Source organism: Thrips palmi, unplaced genomic scaffold, assembly GCF_012932325.1.
Source record: "Thrips palmi isolate BJ-2018 unplaced genomic scaffold, TpBJ-2018v1 HiC_scaffold_15, whole genome shotgun sequence".
NCBI lineage: Eukaryota > Metazoa > Arthropoda > Insecta > Thysanoptera > Thripidae > Thrips > Thrips palmi.
Window position 1 is genome coordinate 12,286,522 of NW_023144624.1, and position 25,420 is coordinate 12,311,941.

The 25,420-nt window shown below is 61.6% G+C and overlaps 2 protein-coding genes across 2 annotated transcripts; one reads left to right on the forward strand and one right to left on the reverse strand.

Moving 5' to 3' along the window:
* Positions 1 to 3,735: 3,735 nt before the first annotated feature.
* On the reverse strand, positions 3,736 to 8,477 carry LOC117641265 (peroxidase-like). Its single transcript, XM_034378432.1, has 12 exons — positions 8,434 to 8,477; positions 6,590 to 6,658; positions 6,378 to 6,517; positions 6,111 to 6,287; positions 5,901 to 6,037; positions 5,438 to 5,813; positions 5,181 to 5,328; positions 4,945 to 5,098; positions 4,697 to 4,867; positions 4,431 to 4,632; positions 4,079 to 4,193; positions 3,736 to 3,859 (listed from the first exon to the last, which is right to left on the reverse strand). The coding sequence occupies exons 1-12, from the start codon at positions 8,460 to 8,462 to the stop codon at positions 3,793 to 3,795; spliced, it is 1,785 nt and encodes a 594-aa protein (XP_034234323.1). The 5' UTR covers positions 8,463 to 8,477; the 3' UTR covers positions 3,736 to 3,792.
* A 1,683-nt stretch (positions 8,478 to 10,160) lies between these two features.
* Positions 10,161 to 23,769, forward strand: LOC117641656. The gene is made up of 8 exons (XM_034379151.1): positions 10,161 to 10,807; positions 21,430 to 21,484; positions 21,581 to 21,669; positions 21,800 to 21,895; positions 21,987 to 22,049; positions 22,144 to 22,230; positions 22,336 to 22,526; positions 22,603 to 23,769. Exons 1-8 carry the CDS (start codon positions 10,736 to 10,738, stop codon positions 23,324 to 23,326), a joined length of 1,377 nt encoding a protein of 458 aa, XP_034235042.1. The 5' UTR covers positions 10,161 to 10,735; the 3' UTR covers positions 23,327 to 23,769.
* The last annotated feature ends 1,651 nt before the right edge of the window (positions 23,770 to 25,420 follow it).

Consider the following 25,420-nt stretch of genomic DNA (forward strand, 5'->3'; position numbering starts at 1 on the left):
GCAGAGTCATTTACCTTTACCTTGCCTTTGGAGCCGAGACCGAGACCACGGCGCGGCGCGCTTCGGAAGGCAAGGCGCGCTTCGGAAGGCGCTCGGCTCGGCTCGGCTCGGCTCGGCTCGGCTCGGCTCGGCTCGGCTCGGCTCGGCTCGGCTCGGCTCGGCTCGGCTCGGCTCACGGACTCGGTTCGGCTGCCCGCCGCTCCTCGACTTGACGCGACTCGGGCCGATGCCATGCCACGGCCGTGCCGCGCGTACGGCAGCCTGCCGCAGCGGAGCACGTCGCTAGGCAACCGAGCCCGCGGACTAGACCCGCGGACCACCGACCGCACCGGCTTCGCGCTAAAGTACAAAGTGGTCTACTGTATGGGGTGCTAGCTGCCTGGCGCCGTCGCCGCCTGCCTCGCGGCGAGTGTGGCGTCGTGGTTTTGTTTCCACTCGATTTGCAGCTGGTGATTCCCCTGCCTGTGCGAACTGCTGACACGGCCTGCAAGTGCTGCCCGCGGGGTGGATCACTCTAACTTGGTCGGGGCGGGAGGACGGACTGGCGGACGGACGCGGGGGTTATTGGCATTGACCTCCAGAGCGCGTTAGCAGACTTGCACTCCGTTACGGCACGACGGAGAGGCAGAGCAGGGCAGCGTGCCCCCTCCCCCCTCCCCTCCTCTTTCTTTCTCTCTCTTCCCCGCGTGGCGGAATGCACCAAGCCCGCGTAGGAAGACGCCCGCGGGTAAAACGCCGTAACGTGCCAAAGGGAGTCTGCTTTGAATTTAAGTGCGTAAAAAAGTGGATGAATTGGTAGAATTACTGATAATTTGAGACACATTCCGTGTAGTTTTGGCTAGGCCTATTGTTATTTTGAAAAGACAATTTTTTAAATGCATTGTTGACGTTTGGTACTGACAGAATGTTGTCGGATATGCCTGCAATTTCGTACTAAAATTCAAAGCTGTTTTATTTTCCGCGTCGCCACGACGCTGTGAAGCCTGCGTGGCGGACTCCGTCCGTGCGATGCCATTTCCAGAGCCAGCGGCGCCAGCGGCCCTCCGAGCCCCGAGTGGGGCCCGGCCGCCTGATGTCCCCGGCGGTCCGCGCTTGGCCCTTTTTGGGACTCCTGTGTTTCCCAGATTCGTTCCATGTCGGGGACGTTGTCGTGTCCGTGGCCATGGCGTGGCCGGGCCCCGGGACGGCCCCGGGACGGCCCCGGGACGGCCGAGGCGCATTCGGTCGGCGCTGGCTACGGCCGGTGCCGTTAGGAGGGGACCTGGTCCTGGACCCGGCCGCGGCCACGGCCCGAGCGAGTTCATGACTCGACTTATGGCGTCATGGCCGCTCATGACTGCCTCCATTTCCCCTGGGAGATGCATCCTGGCGATGGCGTCCGTGTATCCCGGCCATCCTAGCCATCCCGGCCCCAACTCATTTCCAGGCCCTTCCAGCGGTGCCTCCAGCCTTGCTTCCAGCGAGACTTCCAGCGAGGCTTCCAGCAAAGCGAGCTCGCCGCACGGCATTTGGAGAACTCGAACCAGATAGGGACAATACAACACAATAGCCGCACGAAGCTCTCATTAGTGTGGCTTCTCTGAAAGGGAGAGGGAAATCCCAGTGCTGTGCCTTCCCGTGCGCGGCGGTGCACTGTATGCCTTGCCCGCCGCGAGTTTGCATGCCCATTATGGCCCCCGGACCGAAATCGATACATCGATACATCAGCTGTGGATGTAAGCGATACCGGGCTGCCCGAAGGCCGTGTTCGCAGTGGAGGGCCCGCCGGCCGGGTGGCGGATGAGGATCTTGATGTCGTCAAAGGCGACCCGCGCCGACGACGGCCGCTTCTCGGAACCGCGCGCGAAATCCGAAGCCACGCCATTACTTTTTGGGCAGTGTGTACACCGCCAGGGCTGACACTGGGAATCACAACGTATCGCCTCACTAGGACAGAGGGTGATTGCTGTCGTGTGCGTGTGTGTGAGTTCGGGTGCCGTGTGCGTGTGTGTGTGTGTGCGCGCGCGGCAGGACAAGCAAGCAACAGGACGCCAACATGACGGGCGCGCTCCCACGCGACAACGGGCAACAAGCCGCCCAGGACAAGGGACTCGTTGACGTGCGTTGTGCCTCGTGGTGCGCCGTGCGCCGAGCAGGCCGTGCAGGCCGTGCCACTGGGTCAGCACGACGAAACCGAACGGGCCTTCACGACAACGACGCCACTCCAAACCGCAAAAAAAAAAGGAAACCTGAAGGGCGTTAACCCTATCTCCCGGAGGATTATTTATTTCATATTTTAGGTGATTTCTTCACGTCTTTTTTCTTCGAATCCAGTCCTTTTCCCCACCGCATCGACGGCCGGCGTGGTCGCCATTAATTACACGGGAGCTGAAGAGGGGGTGGTTGGCATTGAAAACAATACGGATCCCTCGAATCGGGAGCCGGCCGGCCGTTTTGATGCAGCGAACAAGTGTGGAGGAATTCGGCGAGCCGCTCCTCCCCTCCCCCTCCCCCTCCCCCTCCCCCTCCCGGCAGCGGGCACGGGCAAGGGCAAGGGCATGCCCTGTGCTGCGAGCAGAACGCCGCCACCGCGCCACCGCCCGCAGTGCGGCCGAGCGCCGGAGAAATGTTTTTCCTGTTCACACTGGCGCCACTCTGCGGCACGGCACGGCCACGCCATGTTGCGTTACACTCGCTGGGCCCGCAGAGAGGGGCAGGGCAGGGCAGGGCAGGGCAGGGCCGCAGGCTGCCGCCGGCCCGGCCTGGGGGGACTGACCGTGAATCACTCCACTATCACACGGCCCGCGAATCGGCCCGGCGTCGCTACCCCCCGCGCGAGGGGGGGAAAGAAGGGGGTATTGACGGAGTCGCCACTACCGGGCTCTGCTTCTTTCGCCGCCGTTGTGCACGGCAGTCCTCGAGCGAGGGAAATTGGAAATGGAAGTAGGTCCACCTTGTGTCCTTTTTTCGTCGTCGTTGATGTTGTTTGTCGTCGCTGTTGTTATTTTTCTTGTTGTTGTTGGCCGGGCGCTCCGCTAGGTGGAGGCGCCCCGCGTGCCTCTGCATGCCGCATTATGGCGCGTGACGGCACGCACGACGCACGACGCGCCCTTCCGTGCCGCCCACGCTCAGTGGGCCAGAAGACCGGTGGAGGCGAGGGGGTATGCGCTCTCTGAACCTGTGTACCGACTATTACGCTATTACGCTCTATTACGCCACAAATTGATCGGAATTTAGCTAAAAACGGCCTAAAACACACCAAAATTGATAAAATTTTGACAATTTCGGCTATTACGCGACTATTACGCGACTATTACGCGTATTATTACGCGTGCTATTACAGATAGAGTGAACCGACTATTACGCGAGTGCATACCCCCTCGGGTGGAGGCGGCCAAAACTCTAGACGCGTTTTGAGCTCCAGAGTCGCTGAATGGAACTCGAACGGAGCGTGTGACCCCACCAATGGACTCCTCATTTGGAGCGCAATCCATTGGTGTCACATGTTCGGTTCGAGTTCCATTCAGCGACTCTAAGGCTCAAAACGCGTCTAGAGTTTTGGCCGCCTCCACCGGTGTTCTGGCCCACTGTGCCACGCCCAGCCCGGCCTGGAGGGCCTGGCCCAGGCCGCCCTGGCTGCCCTGGCACTCGCAGACGAGAGGCATGAAAGCAGCCACAAGGTGCCTCGTCATGGGACCGGGTGGGGACTAGCCGGAGGCGTCCCGAAAGGGCGCACAGCCACACAGCAACTCGGCGTCGTATTTACTGTAGTTAATTTTATTAAAATTCCTAGTGTAGCCGGAGACGGAAGCGCTAGCCCCTCCTCGCCTCGCGCCACGCGTTCAGGTTGATGCCCCGGATGGTGCTGCAGCGCACCTCCCTGCAACAGACACAGACTCGCAGTGGCACGGCGAGTCTGATTCCACACGGCGTTTCCGTCGCTCCTAGCGCCACGAGGGCGATGAGCCACGGTCACCCCACCCTCAAGCGGCCCCAGCACACTGGTTCGTCACTCTCCCGCACTCCTACGGAACGCCCCATGAGTGCGAGAGAGACACACCAGTGCTCGGAATCAGTTTGGCGGGCGCGCCCCACTCACTGCGTGCCGCCGGCGCCCGGCCGCGAGAAGGCGTCCCTGGGCACGGAGACGATGCCGGGCACATTGTCGCAGAGGATGCGCGCCAGCGAGGTGTCGTTGAGCGTGCGCAGCTGGGCTGTGGCGGCAACAACCAGGAGTATGAACGGGCGAGCAAGAAGAAAACCACGGTGCTGAAACGCTACACTAGAAAGGCGGCGGCAAGTTTGCTAGCCATAAAATTAGCAAGGCGTTTTGAATGTCGAAAATCGGCAAGCCTGGCTCTAAAACACTCCGCAGCTCGACAAAATTTTGCAGTGCAGTCGGCTGGCCATTGGATTCACAGTGTAGTGAAAAGGCGAGGGATGGCGCGTACCGAGGGCGAACTGTCCGAGCCGGTCGAAGAAGAAGCTGTCGCCTGTCTTCCAGCGCTTGAACTGGTCCACCACCAGGCAGCGGAACACGGGCGAGGTGAAGCTGGGCTCGCTCGACGAGTCCGTCCACTGCTCCAGCAGCCCGCCCACCATCACGTCCACGTCGTCGGGCTTCTCGTAGTGCTCGCTCAGCGCCTCGATGTGCTGCAAACAGGGTGTGTCATTCACACGCTTTTCGGGGTCGTTTTCCCATTGCTACGACCGGCACCTGCGACGGAATGGTGTCCGTGAAGTCGGTCCACTCCTTGGCTCGGGGCAGGTTGCATTGCTCTCTGTAGTCGTTGTAGGAGCCCAGGCCGTTGTCGCGCGCCCGCTGGATGTCCGTGGCCAGCAGGTCCCCGCCGAACGGGCTGTTGCCGGCGAACATCTTGGTGGTGATCTTTGCGGAAAGGGTGGACGGGGTCAAGGCTCGGTCGTAAAGAGCGGTGAGTCCCATTACCAGAACGCAGTACGCACCTCGGCGGCGATGAAGCGGTCCTGGCCCTGGCGAGGCTGGAACAGGGTGCCCAGGGCGGCGCGCCGGAAGTTGGTGGGGCTGAGGATGGCCTCGGCGGGGACGCCGCTCAGCAGCATGGGCCTCCCCGGCATCTCGCCGCCGCCGCCGCCAAACCTGCCGGGCCGGCCAAACGGCGAGGTGCTGAGCCGCAGTAAAGAGCGAGGCAACGCCGGCGGGGCGACGCCGCGACGCGTACCTGACGTCGTTGGCGACCATGGAGTGGAAGGAGCGGAAGGCCCCCGTCGTGAAGTCGTTGGCGGTGCTGGCGTCCACACTGGGGTCGTAGTCCTGGCTGAAGGACGTCACGGACGGGCGCAGGCCGTTCTTGTCCACCGCAGCCGCGCCTGGCGCAACAAAAGCCCAATCGGTAAACTTAGGGAAACGCCCCGCCCCGCGAGGCGCGGCAAACGGCGCCACCAGTCCCCACGACACGTCGGACGCGTCGCGACGTACCGATGAGCTTGGGCAGAAAGTCGCGGTACGTGATGAGCTGCCACTGCGCGATGACGATGCGGCGCGTCTCCTGGAACAGGCGCTCGTCGTCCCACAGGACGTTCATGTCGGACAGGCGGCGCGCCACGCGGTTGTGCTCCAGGAGCCACAGCGTCTGCAGCAGCGCCAGCATCGGCGTGATGGTGACTCTGCCGTCGCCCGCGTCCAGGCCGCCACCGGCGCTGCGCGGCAGGAACTCCTGGCCCATGATGACCTGCGTGCGGAGGCGGCCGCCGCGGCCTTCGCGGAGTCGGTTGGCGGTCGCCGCGTTGGAGCCGTACACGAAGGACGCGTCCAGGTAGTGCGAGACGAGGCTGTTCTGCTCGAAGGCCGTGCCCTGCAACCAGACCGTCGCCCTGATCACAGCGGTTCGCAGTGTCGCGGTGGCGGCTGCTGATGCTGCAGGGCGGTGGCGGTGACTTACGGAGCACGGGGCGGCGGCGGCGCGGCCCACGCCGAAGCACTTGACGCCGAACCTGGGGAAGAAGGGGTCGTCGTCCGGGACGGGGATGCGGCTGCACTGGTCCGTCGGCTCCTCCGCGTCGCAGCACGCGCTGTTGGCTGCGGGCAAGGCGGACAAGGTCAGACGTGACTGAGGGTCCGCGAGGAAGCCGGTACGAGGTTCGGCGCTCACCCCTGGGGAAGGGCGCCTGCAGGCGGGCCGCGTCGTGCGACACCAGCTGCGCCCACGTCATGAACATGATGTTGGACGAGCGGCTGGGCGCGTTGCGGTCCGGGAGGAAGGTGGTGACGAGCAGCCGGGCGCTGGGGAGCGTCGCGTTGCCGAATCCGCGGCGAGGCTGGTGCCGACCTGCGGGGCGCGGAGCACAGGGTTACGGACCTCAGAGGGACCTTCGTCGACGCCAGAGGGCCGTCTGTCTGTCACACGCCGAGAACGCACCGTCCGCGTACGTGGCGGGCAGTATCCTGATGAGCGGCGTGTTGGCCATGCCCCTGGTGGAGTCCTGCGGATTGTTGCAGGAGCCGTCGAACGACCGCCACGGCGTCCTCGGGCAGCTCACCGCCGGCGTGTTGGGGCACCTGGCGCACAGGGACAGGCTGCGTGACGCAGGCAGAGCGACGCGGCGACAAAAAGGGCGGAACGTTGCTTACCGGGCGGACGCCTTGCCGACGGCCGCGAGGACGACGGCCAGGACGGCGGCCTGGACGAACCAGCGCGGGCTGGAACAGGCAGAGCGACTTTCAGCCTTTCACACGGCAGAACGACCAGAACGACGTGAAAAACAGAAACAGCGCGCACACACAAGAGTCAGCAGATAGCATTGCCGTCGTAAATCCTGCGCTTTTTCTCATAGGATAAGGCTTTGGCACGAGCCGTGTAAAGGAAGTTTTAAAATGCATGTATGCGGCGTCCGGACGCAGTGCGCGCAGTGCAGTGCAGGCAGTGGCGAGCTCATTTAGAGCCTTTTAGTGAAAGTTTATCAGCGTAGGTGGCGGAAAAGGCATAAATAGCCCCAGCTTGGTGATTATGATATTCCATTCAGTGTCAGCACTGTCTTTTTCTGTGTATTTGCAGCAAGGCAAAAAGGCAAGGAGCCGGAATTAAACGAGATCATTTCCCTAAAGCAGCAGCTATTCTTTTATGCCATCCCGGAATAAAGCTCACACTGGAAGAGGAGTGACCGGATGCGGCAGCCTTTCTCCCACGCCGAAAAGCGGAGGATCTGCAGTCCAAACTGTTTCAAGTCAGGTTCTAAATGAAGTTTTCTCGAGCAGCAACTTTTCTTTCATTCCATTTTGGGACACCACACAAAAACATTCCTTTAAACAGCAGTTTCACCGTCTCGTACTGTTCTGATAAAGAACACAAGAATGAGAGATTTCCCAAGCATCAGCTTTTCCAGTGTCATTTGTGGAGATTGTGGAGCGCCACAAGACACAATTCCTTTAAGCACCAGCTTTTCCTTTTATGCTTTTCTTGTACACCACAAAAAAATGTGAGTTTTCTCAAGCAGCAATTTCTTATTACACTCTGAGAGCGAAAGCTTTTCTCTTGTGCCGGGAACTAATCAAGAAAGTTCCCTCAAAACAACTAGCATCACTCTTATGGTATAGTACTGAGTAACACCGAGAAAGTACCCTCAAGCTGAGCAGTAACTTTTCTCTTCTGCTATTCTGGGATAGCACCAAAGAGAGTTCCCTCAAGCAGCAGCTTTTCTCGTGCCATTCTGGATAGCACCAAAGAGAGTTCCCTCAAGCAGCAGCTTCATTCTGGGATAGTACAAAGAGGAGTTCCCTCAAGCAGCAGCTTTTCTCTATGCCATTCTGGGATTGCACCAAAGAGAGTTCCTTCAAGCAGCAGCTTTTCTCTATGCCATTCTGGGATTGCACCAAAGAGAGTTCCCTCAAGCAGCAGCTTTTCTCTATGCCATTCTGGGATTGCACCAAAGAGAGTTCCCTTAAGCAGCAGCTTTTCTCTATGCCATTCTGGGATTGCACCAAAGAGAGTTCCCTCAAGCAGCAGCTTTTCTCTATGCCATTCTGGGATTGCACCAAAGAGAGTTCCCTCAAGCAGCAGCTTTTCTCTATGCCATTCTTGGATTGCACCAAAGAGAGTTCCCTCAAGCAGCAGCTTTTCTCTTATGCCATTCTTGGATTCTGCCAAAGGAAGTATCCTTGAAAAATTCTGAAAAACCCACTAAGAGAGGTCCCTCAACGACGAGGTTCACTCTAGTGAATCTGGAATACCTCCAAGAGGATTCACTCAAGCAGCAACTTTTCTCTTATGCCATCAACGTGACAAACGTGGAGGTTTCCTCAAGTTGCAGATTTTCTCGCATACTGAAATACCAACATATCTGTAAATGAGTATTTCTTACGAGCACGAGCTTTTCTTCTTCCCTAAGTTCCGACAGCAAATCCAACGACGTCAACAACAAACAACAACCACCTCCTCCGCTCTACCCCTGCTTCCGTTCAACTTGGTGGCGCTTTACCTTCCATGGCGGGGCGGAGTCGCGCTCATTTCGCCTGCCTGCGACGGCCGAGTCCGGGGACTGAAGCCCCTTCGCGGCACTGATCGCGTTTAAAACACTGTCGACGGCCTGCCTGGCCGTCGCGCCGCCCGGGGGCCCCGGCCACGATAAGGCCCGTCGGTCAAAAGGGACGTCCAGCAAGCGCCTTCCGAACGCCGAAAACACGACGGGGAGGCCGTCGAGCTGGCCGCGCCGCACCGGGGATTCCCGGATTCGCGGTTCAGCCATTTCGGCCGGCTAAGCCGTCCGGTTGCCACGCCGCGGCCGCGCATTGGCCCTTCGTTCTTCGTTTTTCGCTTTCGCAGAGGAATAAGTTATCAGTGTCGGTGGCGCGCCATGGCGGCGTCGAGACTCTTCAGCGGGTTATCGGCGACACAGGCCCGCTTCCTGCCATGAAGGCCCGGCCAGGCCCGGCCATTCAACGAGCGGACAGGAGCGGAAGGCTGCTTCACTGCCTCTCCGGGCGCTGCCCGCCCAGCCCGCCAGCCCCGCCAGTCCGGCCAGCACGATGGGCTGCCTGGCTCCGGGCGCACCGCGCAAGGGCGGTCGCCAGGTGGCTCGCCGGATGGGTTGCCTGGCTCCCGACGCCGGGGGGCGCGTTGGCGAGTACGTTGGGTTGCCCGACGCCGGGCGTAGCCGCCCCGTTGACTTCTCCCGTGCGGGCGCCTCGTGCTCGTCGACCGCAGCGCTCTTCTCGGCCGCGGCCTCGCTTCGCTGCTCCCTACTCCAACCACAGCACGCGGCTGGTCCTTTCGGTGGGACCGGGGCTGCGGCCGGGCCGGGCTCGCCGTCGAGTCTGTCCAGAATGGGATCGGTGACGACGACCGACGTGAGGATGCGGAGAAAGGAAGAGAGAAGCCCGTCGTCGCGTCACATCGGCCCCGTTCCGAGACACTACTTATCTCGGAGAAACGTCGGTGCCGACGCCGCGGCGTGTGCGACTTCTGCACTCGCGTTGACGGCGGCGGAACGCATTTCTCCCGAACGACGCGGTAGCGCCGCGAGCCTAGGTCGCGAGGCAAAGGTTGCCATGGAGACGGGCGGCGACAATGCGACGACTGTAACCCCGCGGCGGGGGCCGAGGACGCCGCAGTGACCGCGCAGCACCAACAAACGACGGCCGCGCGGCGCCGCAGCCGTGGCAACGTTTAATTAGTGTCGTGTGATTGTTGTGCTCAGCGGCGCGTGGCGACGCTAACGCTGGGCCGGAGTGGAGGTGGAGTGGGTGAAGGCGGAGGGGCGAGGAAAGCAGTGGCGTGCGCGAGCCGCACTCCGTCGTTGCTGCAGCGGGGTTGCCGACGTGGGCGGGCCGAGGGGGCGACACGTCGCCGTCCTCGTTGACTTCTTCTGCTCCCGGACGTGGAGGAGGCGGCCCAGGCCGGCCCAGGCCGACGCCAGTCCGAGGGGCGTTTCGGCGTTTTCGGCTCGTTGGGTCAGGGCACCGCTAGGACTAGTAGGCCCCGCTGCAGCATGGCCTGGTGACGGTGCCAGCGGGCCCAACTGTCCACCAGCTGTTGGGAGCGGGGCCGCGGGGGCCGCGGGGGCCGCGGAGCTGGCGCCTCGCCGCGGCCAGGGGCACGGCGTGGGGCACGGCGTGGGGCACGGCGAGGGGCACGGCGCGGCCAGGCGCTCCGGAGTGGGGCCGAGCAGGCCGGGCCCAGCCAGCCAGTTCGCTCGTGGCCGCTGCACCGTCTGCACACCGAGCCGGGCGCGCGGCGTGCCTTGGGCGTGCCTGCAGGTGTACGGCGGCGGTGCCCCTCGACGGCGTTGCGTGTGCGTGCGTGTTCGTGTGTGTGCCTCTGTGTGAGTGCTGCCCTTTGGAGGGCGGTGCTGTGTCGATGTCCTCCTAGCCGCATTCCCCGCCACGGTGGGCGTGCTGCTGCACTGCTAACGCAGTTCGGCGCCCCGGCCGTCGGCGCCATGGGGGAGTGGCGCCTCCACGGCGACAGCCTGGACCGCCTCGACAGTGTCGGCGCTCGGGTAGCCCCGCCAGCCCGCGCCGTCGGCACCTAGCGCCTCCACCGACGGCTACAACACCGCCACTCTCGTGCCCCCGACGGGTCGCGGTGCGTTTGCAGTGGAGTGCAGTGACCACGCCGGCCCCGCCGGCCCCATGGCCTCATGATGGCATCGCGACGTATGGAGCCGGGCTAGCCCTGCCTCGCCTGCCTCGCCCAGCCGGTACCGAGACGAGCCGAGCTGTCTGTTCGCGGCCCAGCCGATCCATTGGATATCGGAGCCGAGCCGGGCCCGCGACAACAAGATGGCGCTCCTGGACTCGTGCCTCTGCTGCAGCCTCATGGTGGCGTCGTTCGTCATCGGCGTCTACGCGCTGGTAAGCAGCAGGCAGCAACAAGCAGCAACAAACCGCGCGGGGGTGGCCCCCGCCGCCCCCGCCCCTGCCACGCCGATCGGGGCAGTGGGTTCGCGCAGTAATGAACTTACGCAATTACGGCCGCGGTGCCTACGCCCATGCGTGTGGTCGCCGAGTGAGTCAAGCACCGCGACGGACGGACGGACGGACGGACGGACGGAGGAACACTGCTCCGTGACACACGTGGGCTCGGCCGGGGCTCGGCCGGCCGGTCACCGCAGGCCGCAGGTTAACAGGTGGCGGTCGGCGGGGCCCCTCGCCTGGCCGGGGCCGCCCTGGCCGGCCAGTGTGCCCACACACGAGTACACGTGTTTCCGAGAGCGGGTAGCGAGGATGCGGGTGCGGTGAGAGGCGCGAGAGAGTGAGAGAGACGGAGAGTGTTGTCGGAGTGAGTGAGTGAGTGTGATTGCGGCTGTGGGCGTGACGCGGTGATCGCGTTGCCGCCAGGCATTTCTTTCCCCGAACCAGTGGAATAACAAAGATGGCCTGGAAAAACAACTTGCCAACAACGCGCGTTGTTATCATTGTTGTTGTTAATTAATGGTTTCTGACGAGCGGCGCGGCCAGGCGAGGCGGAGTCTGCAGTGCGGTGCAGTGCTGCGGGAACAGCGAGCCGCGAAGGGCGCGAAGAGCGCGGGCTGCTCGGCGCGGCGTGCTTGCGTCACCGGCCGTAACATTGAACACCAACACGGCCCGCTCTGTGCCCCACGAACCTACTCCCCGAATCCACTCCACAATCCACTCTCCGGATTATAGACCTTACAGAGCGGCATGCCGCGGTGTGCTCATTGCTCTATTATCGCTTTCGGTGCTCCGAGGGCGTGGCGGGGCGTGGCGGGGCGTGGCCAAGGCGGGGCGTGGCGCTTGGCCCCGCGCCCAGAGCGTGCAGAAGACACCCGTCATTTCGGCCGTCTTGGCGAAGAGCATTGAAATGTCATATTGCTCAACGGGCGGACGAACGAAGAAATGAATGAATGAATGAATGAATGAATGAATGAATGAATGAATGAATGAATGAATGAATGAATGAATGAATGAATGAATGAATGAATGAATGAATGAATGAATGAATGAATGAATGAATGAATGAATGAATGAATGAATGAATGAATGGGCACGAATAAATGATGCAACAATGGACACGAATGAATGAATGCATCAATGAACACGAATGAACACGAATGCATGAATGACAACTGCTGAACAACTCGCCTCGCGTGCGGTAAAGTGTGTCTCCCCGATCGCCCGCAGCGCGTATCGTAACGGTGTAGGCGACGGCCTGCTGCGCGGTGCCAGGCCACGCCACGCCGCGCCACGCCGCGCCGCGCGCCCTGCATGGTGCGCTGGGCGGGCTGGGCGGCGCGCGCTGCTCGAAACGATACCGATACGCGCCCCGCCCCGCCCCGCCACGGCGGCCGCCAGCGCGCGGGCCTGGCCGGCCCGGCCAATTCAATGAAACGATTCTCACGGAAGTGCCAAGCTGCGCCAGGCTGCGCCAAGCCGGCGGGGCGGCCCGGCTGCGCAACGCGGCGCAACGCGGCGCAACGCACCCAGCCGACTGGCCGACACTCACTGCAGTGCACCGCGCGCCTAATCCAGCGCCCACGATGTTCATTAAGATGGACCCGCCCGCTCCCTTATCACGGCACTGCAGAGCTGCAAATCGTGCAACTGCCCAGGCATTGTCGCCAGCGAGCACTGGCAGGAGAAAGAATAAGAAAAAGTCCGGTCGATGGTTTATCCGAAGCACCATGAGCACGACAGGTTTTTGTTCCCATGAGATGTTTTCGGAGACTACGGAGAAACGTCCATAACTTTTCCGAGCCAAATTTTCCGAACAGTTTTCGTACCAAAGTGGAAATGTTTCGTTTGAGGTGCGATGCTTGCTGTTTACTCTAGCGTTTGTCGCTCCTGATGACGCTGTTCGCGTCCCGCCGAGCAGGTGTTGACCGAGGCACCGACGTGTCCCGGCCAGCCCGCCCCGGCAGGCAAGGCAGTGTGCCGAGGTGTTTTATGGAGCCAAGTCGTGTAGCCTGGCGATCATAATGGCCTGCCGACTAAGCAGCAAAGCGAGCGAAGCGGCGAAGCAGCCCGATTCCCGTATCGTTCCCACGCCCGGACCACCGGCACCACCGGCATTGCGTTCCCACACTGTGCGGTTGGCAACGCGCAGCACGCCGCGCCACGTCACTGGAAAACCGCCGCCGCGACTTCGGCAGCGCTAGTCGCGCTAGTCGGCACGCGCCAAGAGGCCCTCATTTGCATGTGGACATCCGCAGTGGCGTCCCTTCCCGGGCGCGACACTGTCGGCAGCGAGGCAGAAAGAAAGGGGAATAGGCGCCGGGATTCGAACCCACGCACGCGAAACGCCACACAACGCGCACGTAGCGTTCAAAAGGACGATTGTCTAGGCAATTGATGGCTCCGCGCTGTGTGCCGTTGCCGTCATGTCGGATTCACACCCCACGCCTGGCTCGGCTCGGCTCGGCTCGGCTCGGCTCGGCTCGGCTCGGCCCGGCCCGGCGCCCTTGCGTCTGGCTGGCTCGCCTGGCTCGCCTGGAGAAGCTTATGCTAAATGGACGCCACGCGGCACGCGGCCTTGGGCATCGCCAATGCAAACACACTTTACGCCGCACAACCTGGCAAGCGTGGCCTTCCTCCGCTGTAGTCCGCTGCCCCCGCGAGCCACCGAAAGTACACACACTGTCAAAACAGACAGAGAGTTTCTGCGTTTTCCATTTTGTTCGGTAGCTGCGGGATCTGTGCCTTGTCGGGCGTCTTGTGCGGGGCGAACGCCGCCCGCTGCGATGTGAGATGCGAGGCTTTTCGCGGACGTGGCCGACGTGCCCGGCCAGCGCCCACGGGGAACACGCACCTTGACGTGACTCACTCGCGACCGCCGCACCCGCCAGCTGGCTGCCTCCGAGCGGGGTCGTCCCTCTCTCTCTCGCACTGACGGGTGTGACGGAGACAGAAGGGCCTCCGCTCGCAACCAGCCGGCAGCCCGCCCCGCACCCACAAACGGGCGCAACCGCCAGGCCCGCCAGGCCACACGCCGGCTGCCCCTGCCCCTATCCTGGCCATTCTCACCGATTTGACGAACAGAACTCCAGCGGGCTCCACAGTGTAGCGTAGCGTCCCAAGGCGTGCCCACTCGCAGTGTCGTAACGACGTGTCGATGCGATATTATGCACCGGTAAGCCAGTTTGGCCACGGAGACTTCAACGCGCGAGCGTGGAGCGTGCCGAGAGCAAGCTTGGCGTCCATTTGCTGGCACGAGCCAGGAGTCGCGTCCGCGCTGTCGTGCTTCTGGTCTGCAAAACGCGGCGAAACGCGGCGAAACGGCACTGGGAACGGGCGGGCCGCGGCGGGCCGTCGTCCTGGTTCGGGCACTCCGCGGAGGGCGCCACCTCGCGCCTCCCACACCGCACCGCGCGCCGCACCGCGGCCCCAGAACAGTTACCGCGCGTCCTGACGAAAAATGTCACCGCGCCGCCACCAAAGTGGCCGAGGGGTCCGTAAGGCGCCGTCAGTTACCGCGAGTCGTCACCGTGTGCTTCATCGCGGCGGCCGACCGTTCCAACCAGCACCGCAAAAAAAGGGAGTGCAATTTGTTTTACCAGGGAAAGACTTTGGAATCAACGTAACGCGTCCATCTTGCCTTCGAAAAAAATGAGGCAAGAAGAAAAGGGACAAAAAGCAACACGACCAAATTATTACAATCGCCCTGGGTCTGGAAAGAACAAAACAAACGCGCTGGAGGACAGGGCGTCGTTGGAAGCAGTCGCTGCGCTGCGTCTTCCTCTCCGCGGCACTACAACGCGCACGCACTTCTCGGCCACCGCGGCGTGGCTGCCGGGCTCCCGGCCGGTGGCGTGCCCAGGCGCGCCCTGCATGTCCTGCATCATTGTGTCCAAGGCTGGCGCGGCTCGCCACGGCCCGGCGCGGCCACGCCCTGCTAGGCGGACGAGGTGGGCCAGGCAGGGCGCCTCCTCCGGCCTCCGGGCCCTCCTCCAGTACTCGCGGCACCGGCATGCCCTGCAGGGCCTGCTGCGTGGTGCGTGGCGGACGGCGCCGACGGCGGCCCGGCGGCATGGCCCGCTGGAGTGAAAGCGGCGGCGGACAGGACGCAGTGCGCGACGGGGCGGCGTCTGACGCAACAAAAGCCGTTTGAGTTTCAGGGGAAGGGGGGGGGGCTCTCAGTCCATCGGGAGTCAGGTCGACGACGTGACGCTCATGCTGCGGTGGCCTCGAGATGAGATCACACCGCGCAGCAGGCCGATGCCGAAACAGTGCTCTCTCTCTCTCGCACTCAAGGGGCGTCTCGGCGGGTGCGAGAGAGACGTAGCACGCCGCGGCACGGCCACGCCCCGCGGCCGCTTTGGAGTCCGGCGCGTGCCCTTTGGCCAAGCCTTTGGCGGCGAGGCGGCGAGGCGGCCGGAGGCTGAGGGCCGCGCGAAAGGGGTTCGCGGACTCATCGCCGCCCTGCCTGGTCTCCTCCTGCAGGACGACCTCCTCCAGGACGACCTCTCGGGGGAAAGCAGCCGCCCGATCCAGCCGAGCGGTTTGTCGTTTGTCTCCGGCGCACCCTTATGGAGAGCCCTATGAGTGCGGCAGAGACAGAGCGGCGAAACGACTCGGCTCGGCGGAGCACGTGAGAATGAATTCGCCGTCCCGGCCGCCGCGGAGGGCCGCGGGGGGCCAAGCTGCGCGCCGACGATTACCGCCGCGGGGAATCCCGGTAAACGAGGAGACGCAGCGAAAGAGCCGGGAGTGCGGCAAAAGTGCGGCAAAAGTGCGGCAAAAGTGCGGCAAAAGAGCGGCAAAAGTGCAACAAAGCGGCCGCGAACTGCGTGCTGCGTGTGCGCGGAGAGAAGGCAGGACGACCATCTACATTCCAGGCCCATCGCGGCGCGCACGCTGGAGCTGGAGCTGGAGTGGCAGCGCGGCGGCAGCGCGGCGGCAGGGATGCTTTCAAACTGCCTGTCTGCCTTACGGTCCGTCCGCGGGGCCGCGGTGGTCGCTGCGTCATCGGCACAGCTGCAGCGGCTGCACTTTGAGGAATGCACTGCGGGACGGCCTCGCGAGTCTCGAGGGGAAACAGTTGCCGTTTTCGACGAGACGTGGCTAGTTTTGAAGGTCCGGACCGGCCACACCCGGGCGGGCAGGCAGGCAGGCAGGCAGGCAGGCAGGCAGGCCGGCAGGCCGGCCGCACGCAGTCGCCCGGTGTAAATCATCATCGCAGCCGGACTCGTTCTGCTGTCATCAGCAGCCCCGTTCCGAACAGCGCTCTCTCGCACTTCTCCCGGACGCCCCTTGAGTGCGAGAGAGACAAAGCGACGAAAGCGCCGTTCGGACGCAGCCGGCCTGATTCCGGGCGAGTGAGTGTCCCTCCGTCGTTCATTAGACGGGTCCAGGCCGCGACGCGCCGCGCAGGCCGTACTTTCTATGGCACTTGGTCGCGCACGCGCCGAGTCCGTTCAAACTGTTCAAACGCCGCCGCGGGGATGGCGCCGCGTTTCGCCACCGCCCTGGCACACTGACATACGTGAGCGCGGTGACACATCGCGGCTCGCCTTGCCGTGCCCGATGCTCGGTGCTCGATGAATCCTAGTGGCGCGGCCGGCCGGCGGGGCGCCATGGGCGCAGTAATGGGCATGCGCGTGCGCCGATTTGAATTTGTGATGCCGGAGGCCTGGGGCGCCTCGGCGTGCCGTGGCGTGGCGTGGCGCGGCGTGCGGCCCTAAGTATGGGGTGGAAGCGTGGCGCCGAGGCACGCGCTGCGTTGCGAAAGAGGGAGGCTTGGACCCCACATGAGCCCCAGCCTCCTCAGCCGTCCCAGCGACGCGGCAAGACGTTCTCGTGCTTCACTGTAAAGTCCCAAGCACCGCAGCGCCATCTGACGGACGCTTGTCGATCGTTGGAAATCAATCCCGCCGTCCGAACGCACAATTCGGACGAAACTACTCCTTTCTTCGGGTGTCGTGGGCTCTCACTCGCCGCCTTCGATCCCATCGATCACCCTGAGTCGACCCTATCGACGGTGGCGACCGCGGCCTGGCGCGGGACGTACTCGCGAGGAACGCTCCGAGGCAGAGGGAAGGCTGTGATTGCAGAAGAAGCGCCGAAACGCCCTGAGAAATGCTCTCATTCGGCCACCACGGCCAGGGCGCCTGGCAGGTAGGCAGTCCCGTCGAGCTCCGGAGCGACCGGCTGCCTACCCGGCGTTCGTCAGGCGCCATGGCCTGACAAGGGCACGGCGGCACGGCGGTACGGCAGTCCGGTTCCGCTCCGTGCCGCCCTCCTCATCCTCCCCCCTCCCCCCTCCCCGCGGACGCCGTTCGGCCGATCCAGATAAATCAAGCGCGGGAAAAAGCGCGACAGTGCCGTAATAGAAACGAAGAGGAGCGCGCTGCCATGCCACGACTATGCGCTCGGCCGCTCGGCGCGGACGAACGCGTCGTCGAGGGCCGGCAGGGCGGGCAGGGCAGGGCCGCGGCCTCTAGCGCGGAGGCCCGCTGGACGAGGGACGAGGGCCCCGCCACGCCACGCCCAGGCCACCGCCACCTTTGATATGCAGCCAACCGGTCGGATAGCATTTTTCCATCGACGAAAAACGGCGGGCCAAGCAGGGCGGCCCGTCCCACTAAAGTCGCGCGTGCGTGTGTGTGCGTGTATGTGTGTGCGTGAGCGCGTGTGGTTCAACCCGCCACGTTTTTCTCGATTGTACTTTCAGTTTACTTTCTCCGTACGTTGTTTATATTTTTTTTGCATACCACCGCTTGTGTGGCGCATTCTTTCCCCTGCCGCGGTGTTGATCCTTCTGATTGGCTGGGCCGGCCGGCGCTGGGCTACCTCGGCGTGCTATGCCGCGAGGCTGCGAGGCTGCCCGCCGGGTGAAAGGGTGGACGGGACGGCTCGCTGCAGGGCCTTGACCTTCGCGGCGCGGGTCGCAGGTCGCGGGAGGAGGCCGCCGTCGTGCGGAACTCGGACGCACCCTCGTGACGTCATCACCGTCGTCGCCGTCGTCGCGGTGCTCCCGAGGGCGTCGCCCTGCGAAGTAACGAGGCCGACGAATGGCCGCGCCCTACATGACGGAGGGGCGGCGCACGGCGCGCAAGGACGACCAGCTCCAAGGCGCGCACCTGTCGGCGGCGCCACGCCGCGCCACCATTAGAGCGGATATCTGCATGGCGATCGGGAAGGCTAGCCGGCCTGGCGGCTGATTCCGACCGCTCACGTCGCTCTGTCTCTCTCGCGGGCACCCCGTAGGTGTGCGAGGGAGACAGAGCGAATCGCAGCGCAGGCATTCCGGCGCGCGCCGCCACGCCGCCAGCATCAGCGGCCAGATTCACGCCTCGCCGTCCGAAGGCCTCGCTGGAGGCGACGCGGGTTCAAATCCCGGCTGGTTCAGGCTCCAGGTTCCAGGGGGCGTTCCTTTCCGACCCCGCCTGTCTCTAGGTTATTAATCGCCCGACCCCGATTGGTCAGCAGGTGGCGAGCTTTGGCCTAAGCCATTAGCAGTGTTCGGTGGCCACGCGGCGCCGCGGGTTCGAGACTCGGCGATCACGGCGCGGGGCGGGGCGGGGAGCTGCCGGATACGTCCTGGATGGGACTCTATGGTGTACCGGCCCGACGCGACGCATCCACGCTTGCTATTCACTGGGCTTGCCGTCGGCTTGCCGTCGCGGCTTCCCGCTGGACGGGCGGAGTAGCGGTTCCCTCGGCCGTGCCGGCCGTGCCACTCAGATCCCCTGCCCCTCCCCTTCCACCGTCCACTCCGCGATGGACTGCACCGGCCGGCTTGTTGCATTCCTCGGCGCGGCGGGGCGGGGCGGGGCGGGGCGGGGCACGCACAGCGAGCAGCCCCAGCATTGCAGCGTCGCCGCGGTCTTAGTTTCGGCAGCTCCTCCTCAACGCGGACGAGGGCGCCTCCGCGGTGCCCGCCACGCTGACACCACGGCACCAGGCTGCCCAGTGGTGCTGGAGGCTGGAGGAATGCCGCCGCCGTTGCAGCAGTGCGTCGCCGAGCGTGGCAGTGGCGTGGCAGTGGCGTGGCAGTGCACTGATAGAAAAGATGCTGTTAATTAACAGCATATATCCTGTTAAGTTTTTTAGCAACACTTGTTGTAGAAGAACGGCATATTGTTGGACACTGAGTCGTTATCCAACAGCAGTGTTGTAAAAAGGGATGATGGCTCTCTGTATCTGATCTCTGTCAATAAGTTGTTGTGTAACAGAATTACCATTTCCAAATGGCACCAACCTGTTCATAAACAACACTTTTCTGTTTTCAAACAAAAAAGTTGTTATACATTTACAAAAAAAATGTCGAGGGTCCTAATAGTCTTATCCAATACTAGCAGTCATTCAGAAACGCTCTTTTCTGTTTACAAACAGCACTGTTCTTCAACGCGGTCTCTCTGTTATTCACAAAAAGGAAATAGGAGTTTCCTGACGGCTCAAACAAGACATTTGTTTTGTAACAGTTCGTGCAGTTCTTGGACAGTTCACCGCTGTTTAAAAATTGGAAGTGTTGCTAAAAAACTTTACAACACAAATGCTGTTTAGAAACAACAGAATTTATTTTGACATAGTTGGAGTTTGATTTGAGCCGTGAGCTGCAAAATGCTCCGGCAAATCTTCAATTGAATGGTGTTGTTTTTAAATGACAGGATACCGTTCCAAAACAGCATATATCATTAATTTTACAAACAAGATGTTCTGTTTTCCAGCATTGGAAATCGACTATATTTGTTGTTTTCTCCAATGATGAAACTTGCTGTTTCCTAACAGCATTTGTGCTGTTTTAAATTCCGATGACACGTGCTGCTTAAAAGCAAATCACTCGTTGGTAAATGTGCTGTTTTCCTACAGTTTCTTTTAACAGTGTGGCTCGGAGGCCTTTGTGTTGAGAGCCAAAGCAAATAATGATGGTAGTACTGGCGGTATGGACCAGGCGGCCGAGCGGGTCCAGCTCAGAAGGCGCCTCCATTCGAGCATGACGCCGACCATCGCTCTGGAGTCCGGAGGCCCTGGAGGCCCTGGAGGCCGCGGAAGGCACGGTCCCGGGGGGCGCGTCCCGCCGCGCGTCCCGCAGCCGGACCGCTGTCTGGTCAAGCGAGTGCCTGAGGCTGCTGGCCCCGGGCGAGGCGGAGATTCCGGCAGAGTCGCGGCGTCGGCGTTCCAGCGCGCAGCGCTCCAGCGAGCGTTCCAGCAACACGCCCCCAGCGACAGCGAGGGCAGCAGGCGCAGCAGGCCCGCGCACAGTGGGCCAGAAGAAGACCGGTGGAGGCAGCCAAAACTCTAGACGCGTTTTGAGCTCCAGAGTCGCTAAACGGGACTCGAACCGAACGTGTGACCCCACCAATGGATAGCTATCCGAACGAGCAATCCATTGGTGGGGTCACACGTTCGGTTCGAGGCCTGTTTAGCGACACTGGAGCTCAAAACGCGTCTAGAGTTTTGGCCGCCTCCACCCGTCTTCTAGCTCACTGTGCCGCGGCGAATCGGCAGCCCTGGCCTGGCCCTGCTCACGGATGGCACGATCAACTTGCACTCGGCCGCAGTATCGCTGAGCCGCCCGTGTCGCAACACGCGGTGCATTGTTTGCCGACGACAATGACGCCGGTGGCGACCGGTGGCGTACGTCTCTGGAGGACGTCATCCTGCACGCCGTCCTCTTCCCTAGCATCCCACACCCACGCCGTCAGCGCCATTCTTTATTGTCGCACGGCAGCGCAAGCCAGCCAGCCAGCGAGCACGCGTCTGGCTCCACGCACGTGCATGCACGTTCGCGTTGCCAACCGCTAAAAAACACCTTTCAAAATTAATCAAAGGCCTGACCTTTCCTCGGTGCGTGAAGCAGTGGTGCGGCGGGTACACTGTTGCGCAGTGTCATCGTCCCTCCGTTTCAAGTTCGCCGACTAGACAAATTTGCATGGAGGGGCTTTTGACGAACGAGGCGGCGCGACCACAGACGTGGCAGCGACGAGCAGGCTGGACAACTTGGCCGGACTCGGCTCGGCACGGCACGGCACGGCACGGCACGGCACGGCTCGCAAAACACGCGTAGCCACCTTTTGCCTTTTCGAGAGACGCTAGAGAGGTGAAGTCGAGGAGTCGATAACCCTGTTGGAGCGAGGAAAATAACCCCGCCGAATCCCGCCAAGTACGAGTGGAGCGAATGCTCGTTGACACGCATTATGAGATTCATTACAATTCCGTCGGTCAAAGTACCAATATTTTTTTTTTTTTTTTTTAATCCAATATTTGACAATGATCGGCTCCCACATGAAACCGCGTAGAGAAGGCACCGAACGCTCCGCAAAAAGCGTTCCTGTCCCTAAGCGCCGCACCTCGTCCTTCCGTTCGTCCACCTCTGCCCCGCCCCTCGCCCCGCCCCGCCGCGCCCCGCCCCAACGCACTCGCGCTATCGCATACGGCCCCGGTAATGAGGGCACGGCGGGGCGACCAAAGTCACGGCGCAGCAGTGACAGAAACTACAAAGACAACAGCGACCAACAACAACAAAAAACAGCGACTCGTGCGCAGTGATCTTGACGTGTTGCGTCTTGTTGCAGGTCGCGTACGTGATCGCCTTCGCCGTGGAGCTGTGGTGGATCGTCGAGTCGGAGGGTAAGGAGGCGCGTTGTCGTCGTCGTCGTCGTCCGGTCCCCGCGGCCCGGCAATGACGGCCATGCCGACCTAAAGCTTTTTCCCGTTCCGTTCCAGGCGGCCTCCCCGCCCCGGCCCACCTGCTCTGCGCCGGCTACTTCGTTAGTTTGGTGCTGTGCGCCGTCCTGCTGCACGGGCTCACTGTCGTAAGTTCTCTCATTTGGACACTATTTTTTCCTGGTGCCGCCGCGGTCCCCTGGTCCGTTAGGCGCGCGCGCTGCGGGTGGCCGAGTGGCAGGCGCTCTCAACGAGGTGGCGGTTTGGTTTGCCTTGCAGCGGAGGAGCATCTGCCTGGTGGTGTGGCTCGTCGGGGTGGCGGCGCTCGCGCTACCCGAGGCGGGCATGGTGCTGTACATGGCGCTGCAGTACTGGGTGAGTCTTCGTTTCAAAGAAAATAAGAAAGCAAGTTAACAAGCTCCGTGACAAAAACATCGGTTTCATTTGGGTTTTTGCTTCGTTTCAGAGACTCCAATCGCTGTACGGCCTGACTGAGATCACCTGTTGGGCCTGCAGGCTATTTATTAATGTGAGTGTGCTGTGCATAAACGCAGCCAGCTGATTTCGACTTTCGGTTCCTCGCTGACTCCGTCACATTGATTTTTGTTTTGTTTTCTGTGCAGGTTGCCGGCGTGGTGAGTGTTCAGTCCCTGTACTCGTCGTGGAGGGAGGAGTCCGAGGTGATGCGGCGGCTGCGGGACCTCAACATGGTGAGCCACTCCATCTAGAGGCGCCCAGAGCCTCTGCCCGCCTCTGCTAACATTGCCATTATTGCGAGGGCACATTGTTCCTGACCGACCCCCCGCACTTTGCAGTCCAGCACTATGTCGAACGGGCGGCGCGGCTCCGTGGCGTCCAGCAACGGCGTGGTGCCGAACCACGGCATGCTGGGGCTGGCGTACCAGAACGAGGGCTTCGTGGGCTCCATGAGCCAGCTCAACGGCAAGCCCGCGGGGGGCACGTACGCGGTGCCGCTGCAGCCCCTGCACGCCACCAAACTCAAGAGGTGAGCCCTCCTCGCTTCGTAGCGGCTCTGCTTCTGTGCGGCCATTTACAGTGCGGTGCGTTCTCATGACTTCCAGGTCGGCGTCGTCGGCGTCCCGGCGCTCCACCGCGTCGGCCATGAGCCTCCCCGCCATGTCGATGTCGCCGCTGGGCGGCTACGTCGGCGACGGCTCCGTGTACGGCTACCCCGTGGGACCCCACCTGGGCCACGCCGTCCCCGCCATGCCCGCCGTGGGGCACCCACTGCTGCCGCCGCCCGGGCCACTGCACCGCACCGACTCAACGAGCGAGTTCAACGCGGCCGCCTTCGACGGCATGCTCGCGGCGTCGCTCCGCTCCGGCCCCGTGTCCCCCGGCGGGGACGTCGTCGACGGCCCTGGGGTCGCCCCCGGCCGCGCGGCGCGCCTCAGCAAGGCGCAGTCCCTCGTGGACCTGAGCAGGGCGGGGTCGTCCTCGAGGCTCGGGGACTACTGGCGCGTAGAGTCGGTGACGGCGCCCTCGCGGCCCGTGGCCTACATGGTGCCGTCTACGCGGAGCCTGGACCGGCGGCCACACCGGCCGCGCCGCGCCGTGTCCATGGCCGACCTCGGCGTCCACGTCCACGGGCCGCCCTTCGTGCACGCCGGGCCCGTGGGCCACATGGTGGCGCACCCACTGTACTTCAGGGACGCCTACGGCAGGGACTTCCTGTACCCCTCGCCCTACGTGCACCCGAGCATGCTGTACCGCGGCGCCACCAGCAAGACGTCCCTGGGCGCCGCGTCCGACGACTTCCGGAAGTACCGCGACGTCGCCCTCTGACGAAGACTGCCGCGACGAACTGTGAACATAGTGCGTGCCATCGTGATTTCATAAAAAATAGTGACTAACAAAAATCCCCCTTGCAAGGAGAAACTCAAATAAAACGGAGTTTTGCTATTAGGTCGTGATTGCTCAAATGTAGGAAGGGACGAAAGTGAGACAGGAATCACATTGTCAAACAGTTTCCAATGACGAATTTTGTTATTTATTTATTTTACAAAGTAACTAATAAGCTGAGTCTTCCACCCCCGTGTCGCCCCAAACCGTACCAGAATTATAGATTGATTTCAACCAGTGTTAATTGTTTGGTACACTGCAAATGAATTATGAAGCCGTAGGGCTTGGCTAGTCAGACATGCCATTCTTAGATTATGTACTTAGATTTTACGGAAAATATTACAATCCATTGTAAATGAGCTTTTTATAAATAAATTTTAACGACAGTACACAGTAGAAAAATGTTTCATTCCTTCATTTTTTTTACCCCGAATGATACTACCGAAGCACTCTTATGCAACACGTCGGACTTTTCACCCGATGGACGAAGTCTCACGCAAAAACCCAAACTCGTCAGACTTTGCATCCGATACCCATGTCGACACCTGAACAGAAGACCCGGCTATCTTTTCAGAGCGATTTGAGAACCGGCTACCTTTTCAGAGCGATCCGAGAATCGGCTATCTTTTCAAAGCGACCTGAGAACCGGCTATCTTTTACGAGCGATCCGAGAACCGGCTATCTTTTCAGAGCGGTCCGAGAACCGGCTAACTGACTTTTTATAAGAAATTGAGTTTCTTACATTAAAATAATCCGCATCACCTGTTCTATCGATTAATGTAAGAAACTCAATTTCTTAAAAAAAAGTCAGTTAGCCGGTTCTTGGACCGCTCTGAAAAGATAGCCGGTTCTCGGATCGCTCGTAAAAGATTGCCGGTTCTCAGGTCGCTTTGAAAAGATAGCCGATTCTCGGATCGCTCTGAAAAGGTAGCCGGTGTCGGCGTGTAAGTGTACCCCCCCGACCCAGAGTACCCCCGGGTACACAACGCCTAGGGCCAAAGTACCCTGGGGTACATAACGACTAGGTTCAATGTACCCAGGGGTACAATTCGCCTAGGTGCCAGGCGAATTGTACCCCGGGTACAATGCGGCTAGGCGAAATGTACCCCGGGGTACATTTTGCCTAGGCTTATTGTATCCCCCGCCGGCCGGAGGAGGATGCACGTCGCCTAGGCGCAATGCATCCCCCCCGGATAAAAAGAGCCTAGGCGAGGAGTATCCCCTCGGCCGGCCGGAGGGGGATACAAAAAGCCTAGGCGCAATGCATCCCCCCCCCCGGATACAAAAATCGAAAAAAAAAGAAGAAAAAAGGGGGGCCCTTCTCCCACCTCCGAGATCGGAGGGCCGCCTGCAACTTCGGTGGATCGGGGGAACCGGTGCTTTACAGGCGGCGACCCCAGGGGTTCTCGTCTGTATATGGGCCGGGCTTGAAGGGCGGGTTTGACAGTCTCTCTCTGCCTTGAGAGCCTTTGCTTTTCGCGGGGTGGTCTGTACCAAATGTACACCCGCTGTCCGGCGCTCTCTACCAAACATACAGCTTGTTTAAGGGCCAGCTTCAAAGGACTTATCATCTCCTCCCGACGAATCAGGAGGACCCACCCGCGACCAATTACGGGTGGCTGGATTGACGGATCAAATACTCCGTCGCTCCAGTGCCGAGGCCAACCCGCCGAAGCGCAGCTGCTTTTTAGACACCCCAGCGGAGTGGCCAGGTGAATGTGACTCTGACCACTACGCTATCAAGCTTGTACGTCTGGCGTCGTGTTGGACGACGGGTTTGAGTTGCAGTGGAAGGAAGCCAGTCGAAAAATGTAATGAAATGATGGGAGTCGATCCCAGGACTCTACTGCCGGGCCGCACGACTTTTGCCGCTCGCCCACCACGGCCCATGACGAATGGAGCGGCGTGAGGCGGGCTCTTGACGCGACAGGAATGGACCGACCCGGTCAAAATTTCACAAGAAGTTTGGGGAGTCGAACCGCCGACCTCAGCACGGAGAAGCGACGCCTCTACTCCCTAGACCACCACAGCACATGC

Excerpts from the sequence above, each read along its gene's own strand:
- LOC117641265 (XM_034378432.1), bottom strand. The coding sequence starts at position 8,462 with ATGAGCGCGACTCCGCCCCGCCATGGAAG. Across the intron at positions 6,038-6,110 it reads GCAGGCGCCCTTCCCCAGGG|CCAACAGCGCGTGCTGCGAC; the intron begins GTGAGCGCCGAA and ends CCTTGCCCGCAG. Across the intron at positions 4,633-4,696 it reads CGGACACCATTCCGTCGCAG|CACATCGAGGCGCTGAGCGA; the intron begins GTGCCGGTCGTA and ends CCCTGTTTGCAG.
- LOC117641656 (XM_034379151.1), top strand. The coding sequence starts at position 10,736 with ATGGCGCTCCTGGACTCGTGCCTCTGCTGCAGCCTCATGGTGGCGTCG. Across the intron at positions 10,808-21,429 it reads TCATCGGCGTCTACGCGCTG|GTCGCGTACGTGATCGCCTT; the intron begins GTAAGCAGCAGG and ends GTCTTGTTGCAG. Across the intron at positions 22,231-22,335 it reads GGCTGCGGGACCTCAACATG|TCCAGCACTATGTCGAACGG; the intron begins GTGAGCCACTCC and ends CGCACTTTGCAG.